General features: G+C 42.4%; 2 protein-coding genes across 3 annotated transcripts; one reads left to right on the forward strand and one right to left on the reverse strand.

Annotated features, from left to right (window-relative positions):
- Nucleotides 1–516: 516 nt before the first annotated feature.
- Nucleotides 517–10,083, forward strand: LOC146702610 (uncharacterized). Of its 2 annotated transcripts, none has more exons than XM_085465541.1 (3): nt 517–906; nt 1,172–1,259; nt 2,247–10,083. In XM_085465541.1, exon 3 carries the CDS (start codon nt 2,376–2,378, stop codon nt 8,538–8,540), a length of 6,165 nt encoding a protein of 2,054 aa, XP_085321667.1. In that variant the 5' UTR covers nt 517–906; nt 1,172–1,259; nt 2,247–2,375; the 3' UTR covers nt 8,541–10,083. The 2 variants fall into 2 exon arrangements, with proteins under 2 accessions (XP_085321667.1, XP_085321666.1); XM_085465540.1 differs by lacking the exon at nt 1,172–1,259 and having other exon boundaries at nt 517–752; nt 823–906.
- Nucleotides 10,084–11,338: 1,255 nt separating this feature from the next.
- On the reverse strand, nt 11,339–15,542 carry LOC146702611 (bone morphogenetic protein 2-B). The gene is made up of 5 exons (XM_085467196.1): nt 15,243–15,542; nt 14,898–15,037; nt 14,534–14,650; nt 14,139–14,328; nt 11,339–12,767 (listed from the first exon to the last, which is right to left on the reverse strand). Exons 1-5 carry the CDS (start codon nt 15,526–15,528, stop codon nt 12,361–12,363), a joined length of 1,140 nt encoding a protein of 379 aa, XP_085323322.1. The 5' UTR covers nt 15,529–15,542; the 3' UTR covers nt 11,339–12,360.
- Between the last annotated feature and the right edge of the window lie 4,352 nt (nt 15,543–19,894).

Raw genomic sequence — 19,894 nt, forward strand, 5'->3', positions numbered from 1 at the left:
GCTGCCCAACGTTTCTCAAACACTCAACTTCCTCCATTTTGAGACTACACAAGGTTAACCACTACATATGACCTCACCTATCGACTTTCTCTGCCTCACAAAGGGTAACAAGTCAACAAAATTCCAGCTCTGTCTCATCGTAATCTCACAGCAACAACAGCTGCTGGTCCTAAAACTAGATTACTCAGTCACACAGAGTCTTGTAAACAGAGCTTCAACAACAAGAATGAGCCCAGCTCCGCCGTATCAGTCAGCAGACGTCTGCCTCCAGCTGCCAATCTCCACTTCAGGGACTTTGTGATGCAATATCAGAAAGCTTGTTTCCCCGGGAGACAGTAGCAGAATTAGTCAGCTGCTAAATGCTAGCGAGTGGTATAACCATAAAAGTGTACATCATTCGTCTTTATTGTCCAAGGATAAACCCAAACAATGGCTAATCTCTATTGACAGGAAGGCCTTGTCATGTTTTCAGGGTTGGCAAAGGTAAAGAGTGGGCCCATGTCTATCAGCCCTCACTGCCTTGTTATAAAAATAACCAATGACAGTGTCCATTTCATCCTGCCCCTCTGTCTTGCCCTGCCACTCGACACCCACTGGATATTCCAATGTGAGCAAGCTAGCTGGGCCCTCTGTTGCTGCTCAGTTTGGCCACACCGACTTGTGCGTCTATTTTGGTATCATTTGAGTTCACAATCAGAAGCCTGGCCACACCAGCGCATTCGAACATGGATCTCAGGGCTTGACTCACTTTGGTGAGCTTTCTTTATTTCTTCATCCACACCAGCGATTGACAACATTTAACTATAAACGTGTTCTCGACAGGCGGATCCTTGGATTCTACATTTAGGACTTGGTTTTATGCAAACTTCGGACTCTTAATCTCAGCATGAAAGACCCATCACCAAGGTGAGGGAGCAGTGTGGTTTTTATATGAAGACATGTACCTTAAAACCTTTAAACTTTTCAAAGTTTTGTGCTAAACATTAATCTCAAAAATCGGACATACATTAGTTTTCTTACTCTAAAATAACCGTGTTTATTTATTTTACTTTCACATCAGATATACTAACATTGAGAACAATTAGGACAACTAAAATTACACTCCAGTGGTTTTTGCCTTTATACAGTATAGGTGACTTGGATAACTCATTCCTTGGGTATAAATACACAGGCAGATGCTGGGAAAGTACCGTGGCGCTAACTGATCTCTGCTTTAAGATGGTTGGCAAGTGAAGAGTCCTGGAAAGCCAAAGTCTTCTGTAAGTCTAGTCTAAGATACAGTAAAGCGACACAGTTTTGGATATTTAATCTGTTAGGTTCAGATAATAAAATAAAAGTAAATATCATAATATTCATTTATCTTATTTTTCTCTGTTTTAAATGTATCCACCTTTCCTGAAAATCCTTCTTGACTGTGAATGTAAACACTTCTTTGATGAGAGACCTGCTTTCCATTTATTCCATTTTAATGCGCTAAACATATCTATAATTCATGAAGTGTGTACGGTTATATTTGTCTCAATCAAACCTCTTATATGGAGAGCAATGGTTGTGTGAATAGTTGAAGACTTGAGTTATATGTCTGTGGCTATGCTCCCAGGTCAGGCCGTATAAATAGGTTAATGAGCTATTCTAAAACCTCACCCACATAGCTCAAGGAAGCTACAGTAGAGCAGCTGCTGCTGATCTGTGACACTGACTGACGATTTACTCACATTTCCTGCCTTCTTTTCTATAGATTCATGTCAATATTGTCATGCATCTAAAGCTTAGGAAAAAATATATCTAGATAACAGCTGAACAAGTGTTTGACATTTAAATGAAAGATCTTCTTCTTTTAAAGTGAATGTTGATTGTGAAGAATATCATTATTTCAAATATGTGGACACAAATAACAGAAATCTTCATATTTTTCCTAAAAAAGGGAAGCATTTATTTTCATCCCATGCTTGGTGCTCACAGCTTAAGGCATCATGCGATGCTTAAAATAACTGCATGGTATGAAGTGTTTGTCTACTGCCTGCATAGTGACAGCATGGCTGTAGCCAGCACATGTTGTGTACATAAAGGTCATCAGTGCAGCGAGTTCAAAACCATTTAAAGTAATCATGTCAGTCAAACAACCATTTTTGGATTCTTGACTTGCACAAATGCTAACAGTTAACTGCTTAAACTGTGTGACAGTTAAACGGTTTTAGAAAAGCTTATGTGAAAACTAACACTGATTTCACTGGCTTGTTTTTTAGGAAATTTACGTAACCCACCGCTTTCCAGATGTCATCCTGAGCTGGAAGAAACTGGAACCTGCAGAGGAGAAGCAGCTGTACAGGAGGCACAGCTGGTGATGCAAAGACGCAAAGACAGTCGCTGACATCATGAGCTGCGTGGAAAAGCGACACATGAGCCATCGGGCAGGGAGCATGCTCCACCACCGCTTCCCCAATGGCTTCACGGACTTGTTCATGGACGAGACCGATCGGGAGGTTAGCACTCTCACCGATCGAGCCTTCCGAAGTCTCTGCGTTGGAGATGATGCAGTTTACAATGATGACTTCTTGTGTGGATACTCGCCTTTCAGCTGCCACAAACCTCTGGCGGAGGAGCCACTTAAAAAGAATCCTATTAAGGAATCTAGAAAACAGGGGCAAAGCAAAAGTGAGAAAAATCACACCCAGCCATGGAAACACCATCAGCAGAAAACTATATCCCACATGTCATCTTTCCTCAAAGCTTTAAGCGCCACAGAGGAAAGCTGCAAGGGGATGTTAATCAAAAATGGAAGCACGACTGATGCTAATGGAGAATCGTGGGATAAAACGGCACTTCGCAGCATTCAGAGAGAGCTGTCAGAATTCTCCTCAGATTATCACACCAGTCTCACAGATCATCATTACAAAAACCCTCTTAAGCATCAGTCTGCTGATGGCTCATCCAACAAAACTGGCAAAGACATCGGCCTTCCTACAGGAAAATCCAAAAGGATTAAAAATGGGAAGGCCACTGTCAAATTAAGAAAACTTAACATTAAAAACTTTTTTCTCCACAGTGAGTTTAGTCCTTTTCAGACATGGACTGATTTTAACCAGTTCCCCTTTGTCCAGGGGGACACAGTGAGCTCCGTTCTCCCCCTAGATAATATCCCTAAAATGTACGAGTTGCCGCTGTACAAGGAACTAACCAAGGCATGTAGAAAAGAAACTTTGCATGCGGAGAAGCCTCTGTCATCTCAGAAAGAAGAAGCTCAGCCTTGTTCTCCCACTGCTCCTAAACCCATGCCTCCCCCACAACCACCAAAGGTCCTACCAAAGCCCTCAGTGGCTCCAGCTGAGAAGAGGTGCTCATCCGATGGAGGGAATGGAACTGCTGCCCCCTGGAGGCGCAACAGGTCCAGAGCAACAAGTGCTGTTCTGGTCAATCAGCCTGGGATGACTCCTCCAGAAAACCATTTGAAAACAGTGGATGAAAGTCTTTTGTTGGTCAAAAAGGAAGTCATATCTGTGGAAGTCAAAGCAGTTGAGGAGGTCAGCTCTGTAGCTTCTACTCCGTTCAACATCTGCCAGCTGATGACTCCGCTCATTCCCTCCAGGCAGCCGACAGAAACATCAGAAATCCTCCAAACGGTCCTCTCGCCTTCTGCATTTGACCTTCCGCTCAGACCGCACTCTGAGGCCAAGGGGACCCCTGAACCTCAAGTTAAGCGGGACAGCTACAAATCACTGGCCTCCAGCATCCTCTTCAACCTCAAAGACAATAGGAAAAGGGTGAAGAGCCGCTACAGTCCCCCTAAATTCAAAACTGTGGAGCTGCCCGAAGGCGGCACAGACGACAATCAGAAAAATCCACGAGCTGGTTCTGAAGGCAGTGGATCTGGTTTAAGCACACCTGCCATGACGAAAGATGGACTGACAGTCTGCAGTCCTATTTTGGAATCCCACGGATCCCCAACTGTTGATCTTACAGAGGATAGGTCTGACAGGCCTCTGTCAGACGATTATTTGTTGTCAAATCTACTTCAGAGCAAAAGGGAGGCTCTTGGGGAAGAAAACTCCACGCCCCCCTTTATATACCCAAAGAAGAACAAGAGCTCAATGGCTAAAAAGCAAAACTACCCTTCTTTGAATCTGTACAAGAAAGCCAGCCCTGTTGACGGTGATATAAAATATCTTCAAGTCCCTCAGAGCACACCTGCACATACAGATGCACCAACCGAGATGCAGAAAGTTTCGCCGCTTATGCTAAACAAAGAGCTTTCCCCTAAGGCACTGCCAGCGAACACGGGGCTTTCACCAAACACTTCAAATATCATCAAAGATTGCTTACCCCTAATTTCACCCCACACGCTTGAGAATGAGGGTCTGCCATCAGTAGGGAAAAGGCCCCCAAATGTGCCAGAGAAAACAAAGTGTCCAGTGAAAGACAGGAAGGATAAAGTCTTTGGGGCACAGCAGATGTCTAAGGAAAAAGAGGCCAGTGGCCAAATAATAAGCACAGTGGATGTGATCAGAGCAGCGAGAGAAGCAATTAATGCAGCCAAAAATAAAGCTCAGTCAGATAGCATCAACAAGCACGCAGCAGACAGAGAAGAACTGCGGCAGAAAGAAATTGATGAGAATGTTTCAAAGGAGGTGTTAGGCAGCAAGAAGGAGAGTTTGGTGGCAGAAAGCAATTTTTTATCCCAAAACAGGAATGAACTGAATAATGGAAAGCAGGTTAGCAACAGTAGTAATGTCAAGAAAGAGCCACCACCTGTTCCAGTGAGAAATATTGCTAAATCTGATATTAAACTTCCTCTTGATAAACAGCAAATGCGTAATGATGAAATGGAGGAACCAAAACCAGATTTGCCACCAAAAGAAAATGATTCCATCCAGAAACAAGGCAAGCTAAAATATATATTCTCAGCCAGACAGAATAACTATATAAAATATCAGAGATTTGCAGTGACCGATGATGAACAAGTCGAGGAGAATGAAGAGGGCAATCCGAACGTGAATGCAAGAGGGGAGTTGGATGAGGAGGCGAGAGAAATTAAAGACAGCGAGCACATAATTAATGATTTGAATGCTTTGAAAGAGCTGGAGAGAGCTAGGCTTGGTAATCGCATTCTCGAAAACGCGAGGAGCAAACTGGAGGTGGTTAACATAGACGAGGAGACGAAGGCTAAAAATGATCTGATCTCAAGGGAGCTTCGAAATATAAAGAGAGGCATGCTGTCGATAAGAGGCAACACGTCAGCCAAGAGAGAAATGTTTGCAAAGAGAGAAAAGGAGCAGAACAAACAGGAGGACTTCGCAAAGTTAGATAGCAATGTAATCGTAAACAAAGCGCTCATAAATGACAACTATGACAAAGCCAAAATGGCACTCGAAGAGATCATCTCAGAAAGGGAGAGGAAGAAGAATAAATTAACAGAAGCAGATGCAAATCCACAGTTAGATGAGAAAGTTTGCAGTGAAAGTTATACAGCAAGGGCACAGCAAAGTAAAAACTCTACAAAAGATGCTATCACAGTGAGGAGAGAGAAAGAAAATGACAGCACTTCTGCGCTTAAAGAAAAGGAACTAAAAGAAATGTTGAGTGATCTGAGAGACCACAATCACCTGAAACAGATTTTGGCACAGACTGAACCTAGACTTGGAGAATCACACAGATCAGGCGGTAGGGTAGCACTACCTGGCTTGAACAAGATTAGCAGTGAGGTGAACACACTCCAAAAATCTACAGGCAGACATTTGAATGACAAACTTACCGATCGTTCTAGTCACGATAATCCAGAGGCTAATTCAAAACAAGTTGCTAGACAGGTGTCTGAGGATAGCGGAGATTCCCTGATGAATGAAACTGTAGGCAGCAAAGTCGACACTCCTCCTGTTCCTCCTAGGATCAAAAAAGGTGGTAATAGGAGACGTGGAAGCGTCGCTAGCGAGAAAGACTCTGTGGATGAAAATGTCTGCAACAAAGATGGGAGATATGAAAATCTTGAGGTACACCTTAACGCAATGGGGAAAGATTTAGCTGTACAAGAGGTAAATACTGATTATGCTGTGCCCAGTCAGAGTGAAATCAGCTCCAGTAACGAGAGGTGGAATTTGGAGGAAAGTCTGATATCATCACAGTTCAGTGCAACTTGCAACAACTTGCACATAAATATGAGCCCAAGGAGTGCGTCAGCTGAAAACAATGCTGCTAAGGCACAAGAGGCATGCAGGATAAAGCGAAAGGCCCCATTAAAACCAGATCATTTAATCACAGCAGATGGGACGGTGACTAAGAATGTAGTAATGGATGAAGAACCTACGAAAATACATGAACCGATTGAGGATAAAAATGTGGATTCAGAAGCTCATAGCGAAATCCCCAGAGACATAATATCGCCCTTGCTGCTGGTGAATGGTGTTAGTGTAACTCAGAGCCCGCCCGATCAGGCCAGCTTGTCCTCGAAATCCTCGTACTTCTCTGTGGAGAGCACACTCCAAAACTGTGAAAATGTAACTGAAGAGGTGAAGGTGGTTAACGAGGCAGTGCGAAATGTTTCGCGGAACACAAGAGGCGATTCGGACAGGGCAGAAGTGGAATATTATTCTTTAAGTGATCACGAAAGCGAGCCAGATGCTATAAAGCAACCCGTAAAGTCTCCTCAACAAGAGCTGGAAGTATGGAAGGCTAGGAAAGAGAGAGAAGATGCAGATACAGATGAAAGATTAAGTAACAATGAAAGTAATTCAGCAACTCTGTCACCTGTTAATACTTTCTCACCGACCTTGGGGATCCCTTCCCTGTTTAAAGTCAAAGACAACACTTTTAGTAACAAATTAAGGAAGACCATACAACCCTGGTCACCCAGAGGGAGTCTGAGTGGTTCAGAGAGGGGAGAGGATGAGCTACATCATGCAAAGGAATGTCCAGAGCTCACACTGGCTAATGAATCCAGTGCTACCACCAGTGGGAGGGCCGTAATTCTAGCAGACATTCTTACGCCTACAGAGATGACATCGATTCAGTCAGCACCCCAGCTGGTTTATCCTTCAGATCTTCAAGATGAAAACCCACAGAAGTCACAAGCTGGAGGGTTCCTCACTGTGCCACAGGAGGAAGACAGATTTTCCGGGTTAAGCCCATCATCAGAAGGAGTGGAAAGTCTAACCACCAGCACAGCTGACACATCTGAGGAGACGGTGTTAAACGCTGGGCTGACAGAATATGATACGACAATGGGGTTCAGCCAAAGTGGCGGTGATAATGAAAGCCAAACAGGTCTGCTGAAGCCACCGCCTGTCCTACCTAAATCGGAAAAGGCAGTTCTAAAAGCAATCAAGCTTGCAAATAGAAGGATAAAGAAAGAAGAGGCCCAAAAGTCACCTCACAGGTCTTCTCAAAGCAGCAGCAACAGTAGCAAACACAGAGCAGAAAGACACAAGGCTGATAAGTCTGAGCACAAAAGCAGCACTGGTAACAGAAATGGCAGGAGGAGCGAGAAAGAACACAGAGGAAAAATTGAGGACGATCACAGCAGAAGCCACCATAGTAAAAACAGCAACAGCCAGTGTGAGCAACTGCTAAACAAGAAAGAAAGTCCCAGCTGCAACAAATCAGAAGTCAAGCATGAGACTCTGAGACAGGATCACAAATCATTGGAAAGTAACAACCAGAGGAGAGAAGCCCTACCCAGTATGGCATCGGAAAGACAAGGCCGCAGCAGCCGCAGACACACTGGAGATAAGACAGAGCAAAGACATTGCAGTAGCGACAGGATCATCAGTAACGTGCCCGTCTACAAAGCTCACATCAGTGAGAAACAAGTGCCAGACAGGGCTTTGCATCGAACACAAAGCACTGACCGGCATTTAGGAGATAGAGCCGAGCGCAGACTCAGCGCCGACATGCCGGTCAATGAGAAGCTTGATCCCAGAACCCAACGCATTGAGAAATCCATCATGGATGAGCTTCAGCAGAGAGGCCGAGCCAGAAACAAGTCTAACAGAGACAACCCTCTGAGACGGAGCCACAGTATTGATGCATATGCCACAGAAGTACCTCGCCCTTCACCCCTATCCCGCCAATCAAGCCACACCAGCCAGCTGTCTCGACAGTCTAGCATGGAGCATGCTATCGTTACGCAGTCCTTCCCCATGACCCAACGTAAGCTGCTCCAGGATCCAGACTCAGGACAGTATTTTTTTGTAGACGTGCCTGTACAAGTCAAGACGAAAACCTTCTTTGATCCTGAAACAGGAAGCTATGTGCAGCTGCCAGTCCAGCCACCAGAAGGTGCTGTCCCTAAGGCATCCCCTATGGAGGTCTTGAGCCCTCCTTTGGTTGTTTACCATGGCTTTGTCCCAGTGCCTCTGTCGCCCATGGGTCCGAAAGCTACAATTCAGGCACCTCATTTGGAACCAGAGGACTTTGAGCAGAGGAATATAGAGAGATCAATGCAAATGTACTGTAAAGATGCACATCCATATTTGGAACCTCTCTATGGTCAGAACGAACACATGTTAGGGGAGTTCATAGGCACTGAGGAACTCGACTGTCCTAGCTGATGGGCCAGAGGGTTTAAAAGGAATGCTGTTTTATATCACTGAATTGTGGTGTTTGTTGCATTCCAGGAGTTTTTTTAAAAATGCTTTTGTCACATTAAAACTCTTTCCCAACCAACTTTGCCTTCTTATACTATACCGGCATTTGACAGAAGGACTATTAAAAAGCAACAACACTGTAGTGATGGATCTTTCTCTGTTTGGTTGTTGAACGCTGGTACAAAACAGCAATCCCAGAAAGAAATAATTGCTCTTGTAAATACTTTTTGTTGTACTGCTACATTTGGCCTGTTACAGACAGAATGAGGAAAAATGCACCACAAATGTTCCCAGGAATGTAAAGTTCATTGCCAATACATATTTCAGGGCGTTTTTTCCCTTCAGTGTTGACTGTTTTTGCAGTTTAGATCTGTGATTGTGGTTTTGTTTTTCTTGCCTTCCATTTTCAGGAGGCACTGAAGTTGTGTTGGATTTGTAAAGCTACTGAAGCCATTAATGGCTTTGTGAAAAGAGAATGGCTTTTAGATGAGCATAACCTGACAAAAGATGACGACTTATTGGATGAATGATGTAGAATGTGCTAATTTAAATGTGGTTGAAAGGGTTTGCGTAAGATTTTTGAGTAAAATGGACATGGATGTTCCATGTACATAATGTATTTAAGTATAAACAGAGAGGGTGGGCTTCACTGTAAAATGTTTATTTATTGTAAATGCTGACAGTTTGTTATATATTACAGTTGTATTGGGTCTCCACAACTGTGTAGATATTGTAGCATTTCTTTTACTACCTGCAAGGTTTGTTGTCTTGAGAGTTCCTTTTTCACCAGACATATACAGTCATTTATCATTCGATATACTTGAACCAAATCTTATTGATTTTAACTATCTCCATACCACAACATTTTGGAAACCTTTGCATGCTAAAGTCCAAATTGCACATTTTGATTATGTTTGCATTTATACTGTCTGAAAGCTTCAACTGGTATTATTGGAATTCATGTTTTGTATGGAGAGGATATGAGGGAGAATTTGTTTTGCAAGTTTGTAGAATCAAGCAGGGCTGTCTTGTGTCTGTGATGCATTCCAATAAAAGAAAATAACTACTGTTATGGGTATTTGCTTTAAATTGGATTAGTGAATGGTTAGAGTACAGGCTGAACCAGCAACATAATACGAAGTGTTCTTTTAATATAAGCTTTATTCATCAGTAACACACAGATTCATACAAACATATCTTTTGACTTCCTGTTCGGGGGACGAACTGCTCTTCGACCTGAGTCACAGCAGCACCACTGAACAGCCATTCTTCTACCTTTTCTAATTATCATCCTGCTGCTGTTTAACTTTAGTTTCTTTTTAGCCCAATCTCTCTCAATCTTCCTTGCGGGGCTGAGCCTTTTTCGCAGGCTGCCTTTGTAAATAACAGTGAGTACTTTCGCCTGCTTAAATGAAGGTTACATTGACTTGTTGCACCATCTTTTGGCACAAAGTGGTATTGCATGGAAGTAAAGCCCCAGCCATAGTTCAGCTTCTGTTACTTATGGAAGCTCATCTCTGCCAGTGGGGGGGGGGGGGGGGGGGGGGGGGGGGGGGAATAAATAAAAGGAAAAAACTTTGAGTTAATAAGTAGAAATTTCACATAAATAATTTGAAATTCTGAGAAAATAATTCAAATTTTTGTTTTAGTAAGTTGAAATTTCAAGTTGCCTCTGCCAATTGGGAAGATCTTTGAAGGATTTGAAGTCATTTCCTTGTCACCCAGAAGCAGATGACATCGTTTACAGAGTTTTCTGATTTGCAGAGCAAACTTGGAATTTTGAGTTATTTTCTCAAAATTTCAACTTATATACTCAAAATCTTGAGATACCTAGCTCAACATTTACAGGTTACAGTACAAGCTGAACTCCAACCTGCTGCTGACCTTCTACCGCTCGTCCATTGAGAGCCTGCTAACCTACTGCATCACGGTATGGTACGGCAGCTGCACCAAAGCAGATAGAGTGAGGCTTCAGAGTGTGGTCAAGACAGCACAGAAGAGCATCGGCTGCCCTCTCCCCTCCCTGATGGACATTTATTCCTCCCGCTGCCTCAGCAGAGCAGCAAACATTATCAAGGACAGCTCCCACCCTGGCTTCAACATGTTCAGCCTGCTTCCCTCAGGGAAGCACTACAGGCGCATCAACACAAAAACCCACAGACTCAAAAACAGTTTTTTCCCCAAAGCGATAACCACCCTGAACTCACACATGCACAGATAACACAGCCCCCCCACTTCCCACTTCCTCTATGGACCACCACTGTGCAATACCTATTCTATGTGCAATAACTCAACTGTATATAAATAACACTATTTATTACATATTACTTACGTCTTGTATATTGTACATTTTATATATATATATATATATATATATATATATATGTTTTTCCCTATGTTAATACTGTCCATATGTACATAGCGCTGCAGAACTGTACCCCCCAGCATGTTTACACTGAGTAGGAGATGCTCTGTATCTCATTGTACAAATATAGTGACAATAAAGGCATTCTATTCTATTCTTACGCATGGCATTTTTTATTCCAGTGGCAGAAACAAGCTTCTGTAGACTCCCTTTAACACAATACACAAATGTTTTGGACATACAGTGCAATCAAGTGTTTTTCTCTGTTGACAGTTTAAGTAGACTGTTTCTAAAACACTGGAATTTAAAAAAAGCAAATTTAAAGAATTTTTATTTAAAAACACTGCAGTTGTCTTTAAAACTGTTTTATTAAATACAGCATCAAATATTAGTTTGTATTCTTTTTAAGCACATTAGCAGCTTCCAGCTTCACCTCTGTCCTACCTACCTGCTGACCAATTTATGCTAAGACACCGAACAATAGCAAGAATGTTTCTGGGCACTGATGTGCTTCTTTTATTTCCTGTGTGCTCTAATATAATATAATACCATAAGAACTTGAAAACACAATGCAGGGTCTTTTAATTTCCCCCAGTTCATTCAGCATAGCCCCCCTGCTTTTAATAAAACAAACATGTAACATTGTTTCTTACATTACAGAATCAGGTTGTAACAACTTGCAAAGTCCTTTTTTTTTTGGCCTTGAAATCAACAGCCAGAGCTTTTTTTTTGTACATCACACTTTTTTAATTTTTGTATTTGTGTTTTTGAAAGATATATATATATAAAAAACTTTTGACACTGACTCATTACTCAGTCCAAATCCCCTTGTAAAACATTGATATTTGGTACTTAATAAATAATAGTCCCTGGAAATCATTTTCAATCAGTTTATCCAAATGTGTTTTTTTAAATAGCCAATTACAAAATAAGTTACTTTAAAATGTTGGAGTAGTTCTTTGCTTAAATGTAAAAATAGTTTTAATTTGATGTGCTCCTGAACCAAAACAATGAATACTTGAAAACATCACCTTTAATTGTAATTTTTGAGCATTTTAGTGGCAGCTACCACAGTCTGCTGAGAAACAGTAAAAGTTAATTCCAAATAAAAAGTAATGATTTTGTAGGACGGACCACATGGACATATCAGTGTCACAGAAACATTCAAATTACACTCCAGAAGAAGAACCTGAAGTGGGCCTTTGGGCCACAATATAAACTATATAAACAATATTTTAAAAAAATGGAGAACAACAACAGGCCATTGGACTTGCATCGTCAAAGGATTAGCAACAAGTAGCTATGAAATAGCTCTTTCAGTACCTCAGTGAATACCATCAAAAACACAGGAACTTAACCCTCACTGTTTCATGCCCATGTGTTGACCAGTGTTAAAGAATCCAGGAGACTCACAGGCAGCTAATGACAACCACAGCTTAACGCCATCATGTCGTCATACTGCTTTAAAACCACATTCTCCTCATCGTCAAAATACAACAGACTCATAGACTGGAGCGTGTCCGGCACGCAGCAGGGCGCTTCCACCTCATCGCTAGTAACCTTGAGTGCATGCATGATAGAACGCACTGTGGCGTGGTTGGTCGCCCTGATGCCTACCCCCAGCGGGAACGGACAGGAGCCCGTACAGTGATAGGCATTGTATCCACGGGGAGAGATGATCCAGCCCGACCAGCCGATCTCCTCGAAGTCAACAAACAGAGAAATGCGCTGGCAGTGCTGGGAGCTGTCGAGGGGCATGACACTGGAAGATGCACGAGGCCTTCTGCTGCGGTGCTCGGGGGCAGCCGGTTCAGGTTGGGCTTGTCCTGTGATGAGGTTAGGATAGAAAATTATGACCATTTTTACATTTCGATCACCTGCCTAATATTGAGTCAGTTAGTCTGCTACCAAAACAGCCACTAGACCCCTGAAGGTGTGCTGTGGTATCAGCACCAACATGTTAGCAACAGATCCTTTTAAGTCCTGTAAGCATGGAGGTGTGGCCTCCATGGTTTAGACTAGTTTGTCCAGCACACCTCAGACACACGATTGGATTCATATCTGGGGAATTTTGAGGTCAAACTTGTTGTTGTGCTCCTCAAACCATTCCTGATCCGTTATTGCTTTGACGCAGCTGAAAGAAACCAGAGCAATCAGGGAATATTGTTTCCATGAAAGAGTGTACATGGTCTCCAGCAATTCTTAAGTAGGTGGGACATGTCAAGGTAACATCCACACAGATGGCAGAAACTAAGGCTTCCTAGCAGAACAAAACATCACATTGCCTATGCTGGGTTGCCTTCTTCCCATAGAGCATAGGGTTCCCTGGGTAAGAGTCACACGCACCCTGCCATCCAAGTGATGTAAAAAAAACGTAATTCATCAGACCGGGCCACCTTCTTCCATTCACCATACTCCAGTTCTGATGCTTGCATGCCCATTGTTGGTGCTTTTGACGGTGGACAGGGGTCAGCATGGCATGTGTATTCTGACAAAACCAGCATTAAATTTTTCAGCAATTTGAGCTACAGTGGCTCATGTGTTGGATCAACCACACCGGCTAACCTTCACTCCCCATGTGCATCAGTGAGCCTTCATCTCTCACGACCCTGTCGCTGGTTCCTTCTTTGGACCACTTTTAATAGATACTGACCACTGCAGAAAACAAAACTGCTGAGGATTAGACCCGGTCGTCTAACGATCACCATTTACTCGTCCTCAAACTCACTCGAATCTCACTTTGGCATTTAAATGACATAATGCTAGAACTTTACTCACTGATAAAAACTAAGCCGTATTATGTATAACGTACTGTAACTGCATTAAAATGGATCCACATGAACAGCACACAGTCAAGAGACGGGTTAAGTGAACAAACTGTATTGATCGGTCAACTGGTGCTAAGCAGACTAGCATGAGATGTGTAGATGCCTCACTTTTTTTCTTTCATGGTGATCATCTGCCCTGAGACTTGATTAGCCCAAGTCTAAAAGACAAAAACAAACAAAAAACCCCACCAAGCATGAAACCAAAGCCCAGATGAGTTGCAGGAGTCCAAATATTCCACTTGCAATTTGCTTAGAATTTCTTATTAAGTTAAAAATGGCAAAATCATCTTGCCTGCCTAAATCAATCACTGTTATAACAGAGGAAAGGTCACACTGTGCAATATGCCCACATCTCTCTCACCACCTTACCAAAGTATGACTGGTTTGATGCTCCTGTCTGTTTGTCGTGTGAGAATATGACCAGGTAGGCGCTTGTGTCTGTCAGCTCTACATTCTGTTTAGATGAATGCAACACCGACTCCAGCCAGTTACCGGAAGGAAGTGTAGTCATCACCAGGATGCCGTTGTCCTCCTGACTGTTCTGGATCCACTTGGATACCTGACATTTAAAACAAGCATGACATCATCCCTCCAATCTAACACAAACCATGATCGTCATCATTATGAGACGTTTTTATTTGGAATTGATCATCTGACTTTTGAAATAATGACCAATGATTTAACTTAAAAGGAATTATTTTCTCACAACAAGCCTCAAACATTCATTTTAAACAAAGAAAATGAAGTTATGGATTTTTTTTTACTATTTGAGTGACATTGAAGACTTCCCATCCTTGTGTGTATAGTGGAACCAATCTGGAGGTGATGAGGTTTCCTCGCCATGGCTTCACAAGGTTCTCCAGCACCTCATACAGAGCCACCTGGAGAAAAAAAAAGAGAGGAAAAAACCCCACCACCAACAAACAAACAGAAACTATCACTATTTGTTTTCAAAAACGTCAGAATCCCTGTTAAAGGCCCACGATTATCAAATGCTGCAGACAAAGAAACCGGGCGAGTACACTTAGTAGTTAGTGCGCCAAAACATTGCCACAATGTTTCCTGTACAATATAAGAAAAAAGTGAAAATGATTTGTCTTTAAAAGCAAGCAAACAAGAAGCATTTACTTTGTAGAAATGAGGCGTGTGAAAGCTTCCGGGATAAAACTTCCTTTTCTTTCGGAACCAGCGGAACTGCGCTTTGATCATTCTCTCATCTCTGCCGAAAGATGACAAGTTGAAGAAGTGAAAACTCTCTCCAGGTTGTCCTGCAGACGACAAAACAATATAAAAATATTTAGAGAAATGATGAAACCATACACTGGAAAAGCGCAGACTTTTAAACAGACACATAGCCGTGCGCGATTGCGTCTTTACGCACTTATACGCATACTACTTCTTATTTTTGTGCGCCCTAGATGCAAACTCATTGGAAGATATTCTCGCGGAACAGCCGCTACTGTTGCTTCTCACCTTTATCGCTGAAACTCCGCACCGTGTTTCCTTCCAGAATGTCCGTCTGGCTTTTCGGGGTCCCATCCGTGACAGAAACCACGTTAAAAAGATCCAGCATGAACTGAGGAGCCTTCTTCTGAGGAGCCACCGCTGGTCTGGGGATATCCTTAAGATAGAAGAGACGATCCAGCTTCTGCCTGGCCATTTTCGTCGCGTCCAAACCGTCCTGCGGGATCGCCAGCGGGGTGACGCATCTTAGCAGCAGGAGAGCGAGGAGGCAGAGGCGCGGAGCTCGTGCCGTCATCTCCAGACTGGACTGAGCTCTACACCTGTGTGAGGGTAAGTAATAAATGAGGGGGTGCCCTTGTATTTAGCAAACAGTAAGAGGTGATTGGACCGTGACTGATGACAAAACACACACACAAAAAAAACAAATACACAAAAGTATGGGTGGAAACGAGCAGAGATCCAGCTGTAAAGAAAAATAAACACACCACTAATTTGTCCGGCTTACTGTAGTTTACAAGACGCTCCTGTTCATTTGAAAAGTTAATTCAGACATGCTGTAATGCACGTTTTACGACAGATTGACCGCATGTGTTAAAATACGTTCAAATGTATTGAAGAGAATAACTTTCACGTATTTAGTATTACACCCCTCGCCCTTCGGTGCCACCGTTTTATTCGCTGGACCAAATAAAATTATCCGATCATGATGTCTTGTCACCTTTGTCCCACGTCATGCGTTATCAGTATGAGGCCAGTCGCTGGAGAGCAAACGAACAACCGAGCCGTGACGCAAATGAAGCGCGTTTTCAAAAGCTGCCTGTTAACGCGGACGTTTTCACAAAAAACTCTGCCAGTGTTTGGACAGTGACTCAGAGTTAACAGCGTGACGTGTTTATTCCTCAATTAGGGCGAATCCCCGCTGACCTCTGATCAATCAAGTACAACAAAAGGGATCAAACTCTCGGGTTCGTCACGCTGATCGATGGCTCAATCTCCTCTCCCGTTGTTAATCAAATCTACGACCATTACACGGGAATGATGATCCCCCTCATTACTCACATTTAAGACCATGAAAGAAAACGTATCACTGAGTAGCCACCCAGTCAGATAAGCTTGAAAACAGACAAAAGCAATAAAGACTAGCAACAAAGAGGATCAAATGATTGGATTTACTGAAACAAGACTTGGATTTAACTCAACTGCTTTGACTTCTTTTTAAACTGCTTTCAATAAAAATGCAAAATTCATGTTTGGATATACAACCTTGTTTCCAAAGGGCTAGACAGGTGTGTAAAAACCTGAATGCAATAAACATGATTGAAAAGCTGTAGATTGCATAACTAATTAGTTTCATTACTAGCTTGGAGATGGCAGCACTGAGGTGAAAGACGAAGACAATGGTGAAGATGCTCAGATTTTGATTGGGAGTGACCAGAATAGACAGGACTGGAAATATATATATACATCAGAGGGTTAGCGCGGCAAGGTTGAGATGGTTTGGACATGTGTAGAGGAGGGTTAGTCGACATATTGGACAAGGGGTGCTGAATATTGAGCTGCCAGGCAGGAGGAAAAAAGGAAGATCTGAGAGAATATTTGTGGATGTAGTGAAGGAGGATATGGAGAGGGCTGATGTGACAGAAAAGAATGCTAGGGTGAGATGGAGGCAGATAATCTTCTGTGGCGAGCCCTGAAGGGAGCAGGATAGTATTAAAAGAGCCTCCCAGAGAAGCTCAATCTTTCAGAATGTAAGGTAGGGTGGTGTAATAGGAGCAATGGCTGTAATCTTAAAATTTCAAAGAAAGGTCAAGTTTATTTATATAGCACATTTCAAACAGCCGATGCTGCACAAAGTGCTTAAAAATATAAAAATGGCATTAAGAAGCAACAATGTAATCCAATAATAACAATATAAAACAATAATAGGACAATGAAAGAATTAAAACAATAACTAAAACTATTTCCAATAAGACCAAAATGCTTGGGCCATAGTGTGTCAAAAGCCAGGGCATAAAAATGTGTCTTTAGTAATGATTTAAATTGCTCAAGTGTTTGTGCAGATCTAATATTTAGGGGGAGACTATTCCAAAGTCTGGGACCTGCCACAGAGAAGGATCTATCACCACGAGATTTGAGATAAGTCCGTGGGATGGACTGCATTAATTCTGGGCTACACGTCATGGTTTTTCCTGGAGCATAAGCAGAGAGGAGCTCAGATAGGTAAGGAGGAGCTCGGGCGTTAAGTGACTTAAAAACAAAAAGTAAAAGTTTAAATTGGATCCCAAAGGAGACAGGAAGCCAGTGTAAAGAAGCTAAAACTGGGGTTATATGCTCTCTCCGTTTGGTACCAGTTAGCAGGTGAGCAGCTGCATTTTGAACCATCTGAAGACGATGGATGGTGGCCTGATCTAGACCATAATACAATGAATTGCAGTAGTTCAATCTGCAAGTAAGAAAAAGGTGAATAACACATTCAAAGACGTTAGCCGGGAGGTATGGCTTTACCTTGGCTAGCTGTCTTAACTGAAAGAAGCAGGACTGAACTACTGCACTCACCTGCTTATTCAATTTAAAAGAACCATCAAAGTAGACACCGAGGTTTTTTATGCCAACGTCAAGGCAGCGTAATAAGAGCTGGGGATGGTCTGACCCTGCTTTTAAAGGTAGATAAACTTGCAAATCATCAGCAAAACATTGAAATGAAATGCTGTACCGCGAGAAGATGGAGCCCAATGGCAACAGATAGAGTGCGAACAGGGCAGGACCCAAAATAGAGCCTTGAGGTAGACTGTATTTAAGAGGGGCTATTTTGGAGTTGTGGGGGCCCGTATCGACATGAAAAGACCTTTCTGACAAGTAGGACCAAAACCACTGTAGGGCAGATCCTTTTAGGCCAGCATGAAATTCTAGCCGTGATAACAGGATGTCATGGTCGACCGTGTCAAAAGCTGCTGACAAGTCCAACAATAAAAGGGCAGCAGGGCTGCCAGAGTCCAGAGTTAAAAGAATATCGTTAAAAATCTTTAAAAGTGCCGTCTCAGTGCTATGAAGTGATTTAAAACCATTGAAATTTTTCAGAGATCATATTAAAGTCAAGGTGGGCCTGCAACTGTAAGTAGACCACTTTCTCCAAAACTTTAGACAGAAAAGGAAGCTTTGAGATTGGCCTGTAATTGGACAGAACAGTTGGGTCGAGGTTTTTTTTTTTTTAAGAAGAGGCTGAACTATACCTTGTTTAAAGCATGATGGGACGCAGCCTGTAGCAAGGGACGTATTAATTAATCTCAGGATAAAAGGCCCAACAGTATTAAAAGTGCTTTTAAGCAAGCTTGGAGGGAGACAATCAGAGGGGCAGTGTGATGATCTTAGGTTACTAACTACCGCAGTCAAGTCATTAAGGGAGACGGGATCAAACTGCTCTAAGAGCACATAGGAGAAAGACTCGGATCTGAAGCAGCGGACGACGAGACAAGAGCCCTAATCGATAGAATCTTGTCATTAAAAAAAAGCTAAAAAATCATTGCAAATACTTGGTGGAGGAATGGCTCCGGCATTATCACGTAAACCAAGAAAGCGATTAAGGACATTAAAAAGTACCTGAGGCCTGTGACTGTTTACTGACACTAAGTTTGAGACAAACTGTGTCTTTGCAGTTTTTACAGCTTCTTGGTGAGCAGAAAGACGAGTCCTTAAAATCTGTAGGGAAACGTGCAATCTGTCCTTTTTCCATCTCCTTTCGGCGCGTCTGCAGTCGCGTATGTTCGTTCAACCATGGCTCTGATAAATGCTTAGCGCGCAGTCCCGACCGGAGCAATAGAGTCCAAGATATCAGTGCAGGAGGAATGAAGAATGTCCGAAAGGTCCTCAACACTTTTACAGTTGGAGTTCATTATTCCAGAATCCATAAAGGCAGCAGAAAAAGCGGCGCTGTTAGAGCATTAAGCGCTCGCTTTTTGCGCGCTGGGGCATACGGCTTATCTACCGAGCAGCGTGTTAAAGTAAGTTTTTCTCCACAGTCACAGATGCAATTTAAAACAATACAGACATACAAATAAGACTCAGCAAAACTATCACCTTCTCTGGGATCAAACTCAACCGGCCCGTGGTCTGACCAATCAAAAATCACCCTCAAAAAATGAGGCTCATATTTGCTGTGTGTCTCCAACACAGGAGAAGATGGAGTGATCAGCGTGATAAAAAAAAAAAACCCCAAACAAACAAAAAAATCTATATTCTGAGAATTAAAACAACAACAACAAATAAACAAGATGATGAGGAGAAAAAAGACAAAATGCATAAAAAAAAGTCAGAATTCTGAGAGTAGAGAAAGAACTTTGACTTTTTCCCCTTCAAGTCTTTGGAAAATAAAAAAGTCAGGGTAATTTTTTTCTTTCCCCTAGTGGGCAAAATCCTCTCTTATAATAGTACAATGTTGGCTTAACATCACTTAAAAAACAACAACTAAAAAAAAACAACAACAACACACAACTACATGATCTAAACATGGAAAATGAACTGGTACTGGTTTTCTATTAATTGCACACTGAAGGCACTTTCTACTACAAGCCTCATTATGCCTTTACTTTATGTCTTTCTTCTTACTTACTCAGAATAATCACTGGTTTGGCTTTTCGATCAGTTGTCTTGTCTGTATGTTGTTG

Source organism: Copadichromis virginalis, linkage group LG8 (assembly GCF_057382275.1).
Source record: "Copadichromis virginalis isolate Kocher_CV1m ecotype Utaka linkage group LG8, C_Virginalis_male_GT1.1, whole genome shotgun sequence".
NCBI classification, from domain to species: domain Eukaryota; kingdom Metazoa; phylum Chordata; class Actinopteri; order Cichliformes; family Cichlidae; genus Copadichromis; species Copadichromis virginalis.

Coding starts and splice junctions, on each gene's coding strand:
- LOC146702611 (XM_085467196.1), bottom strand. CDS start 15,528: ATGACGGCACGAGCTCCGCGCCTCTGCCTCCTCGCTCTCCTGCTGCTA. Junction 15,038..15,242: donor GCGGAGTTTCAGCGATAAAG/GTGAGAAGCAAC, acceptor TGTCGTCTGCAG/GACAACCTGGAGAGAGTTTT. Junction 12,768..14,138: donor ATCAAACCAGTCATACTTTG/GTAAGGTGGTGA, acceptor ACCTCATCACAG/GACAAGCCCAACCTGAACCG.
- LOC146702610 (XM_085465541.1), top strand. CDS start 2,376: ATGAGCTGCGTGGAAAAGCGACACATGAGCCATCGGGCAGGGAGCATG.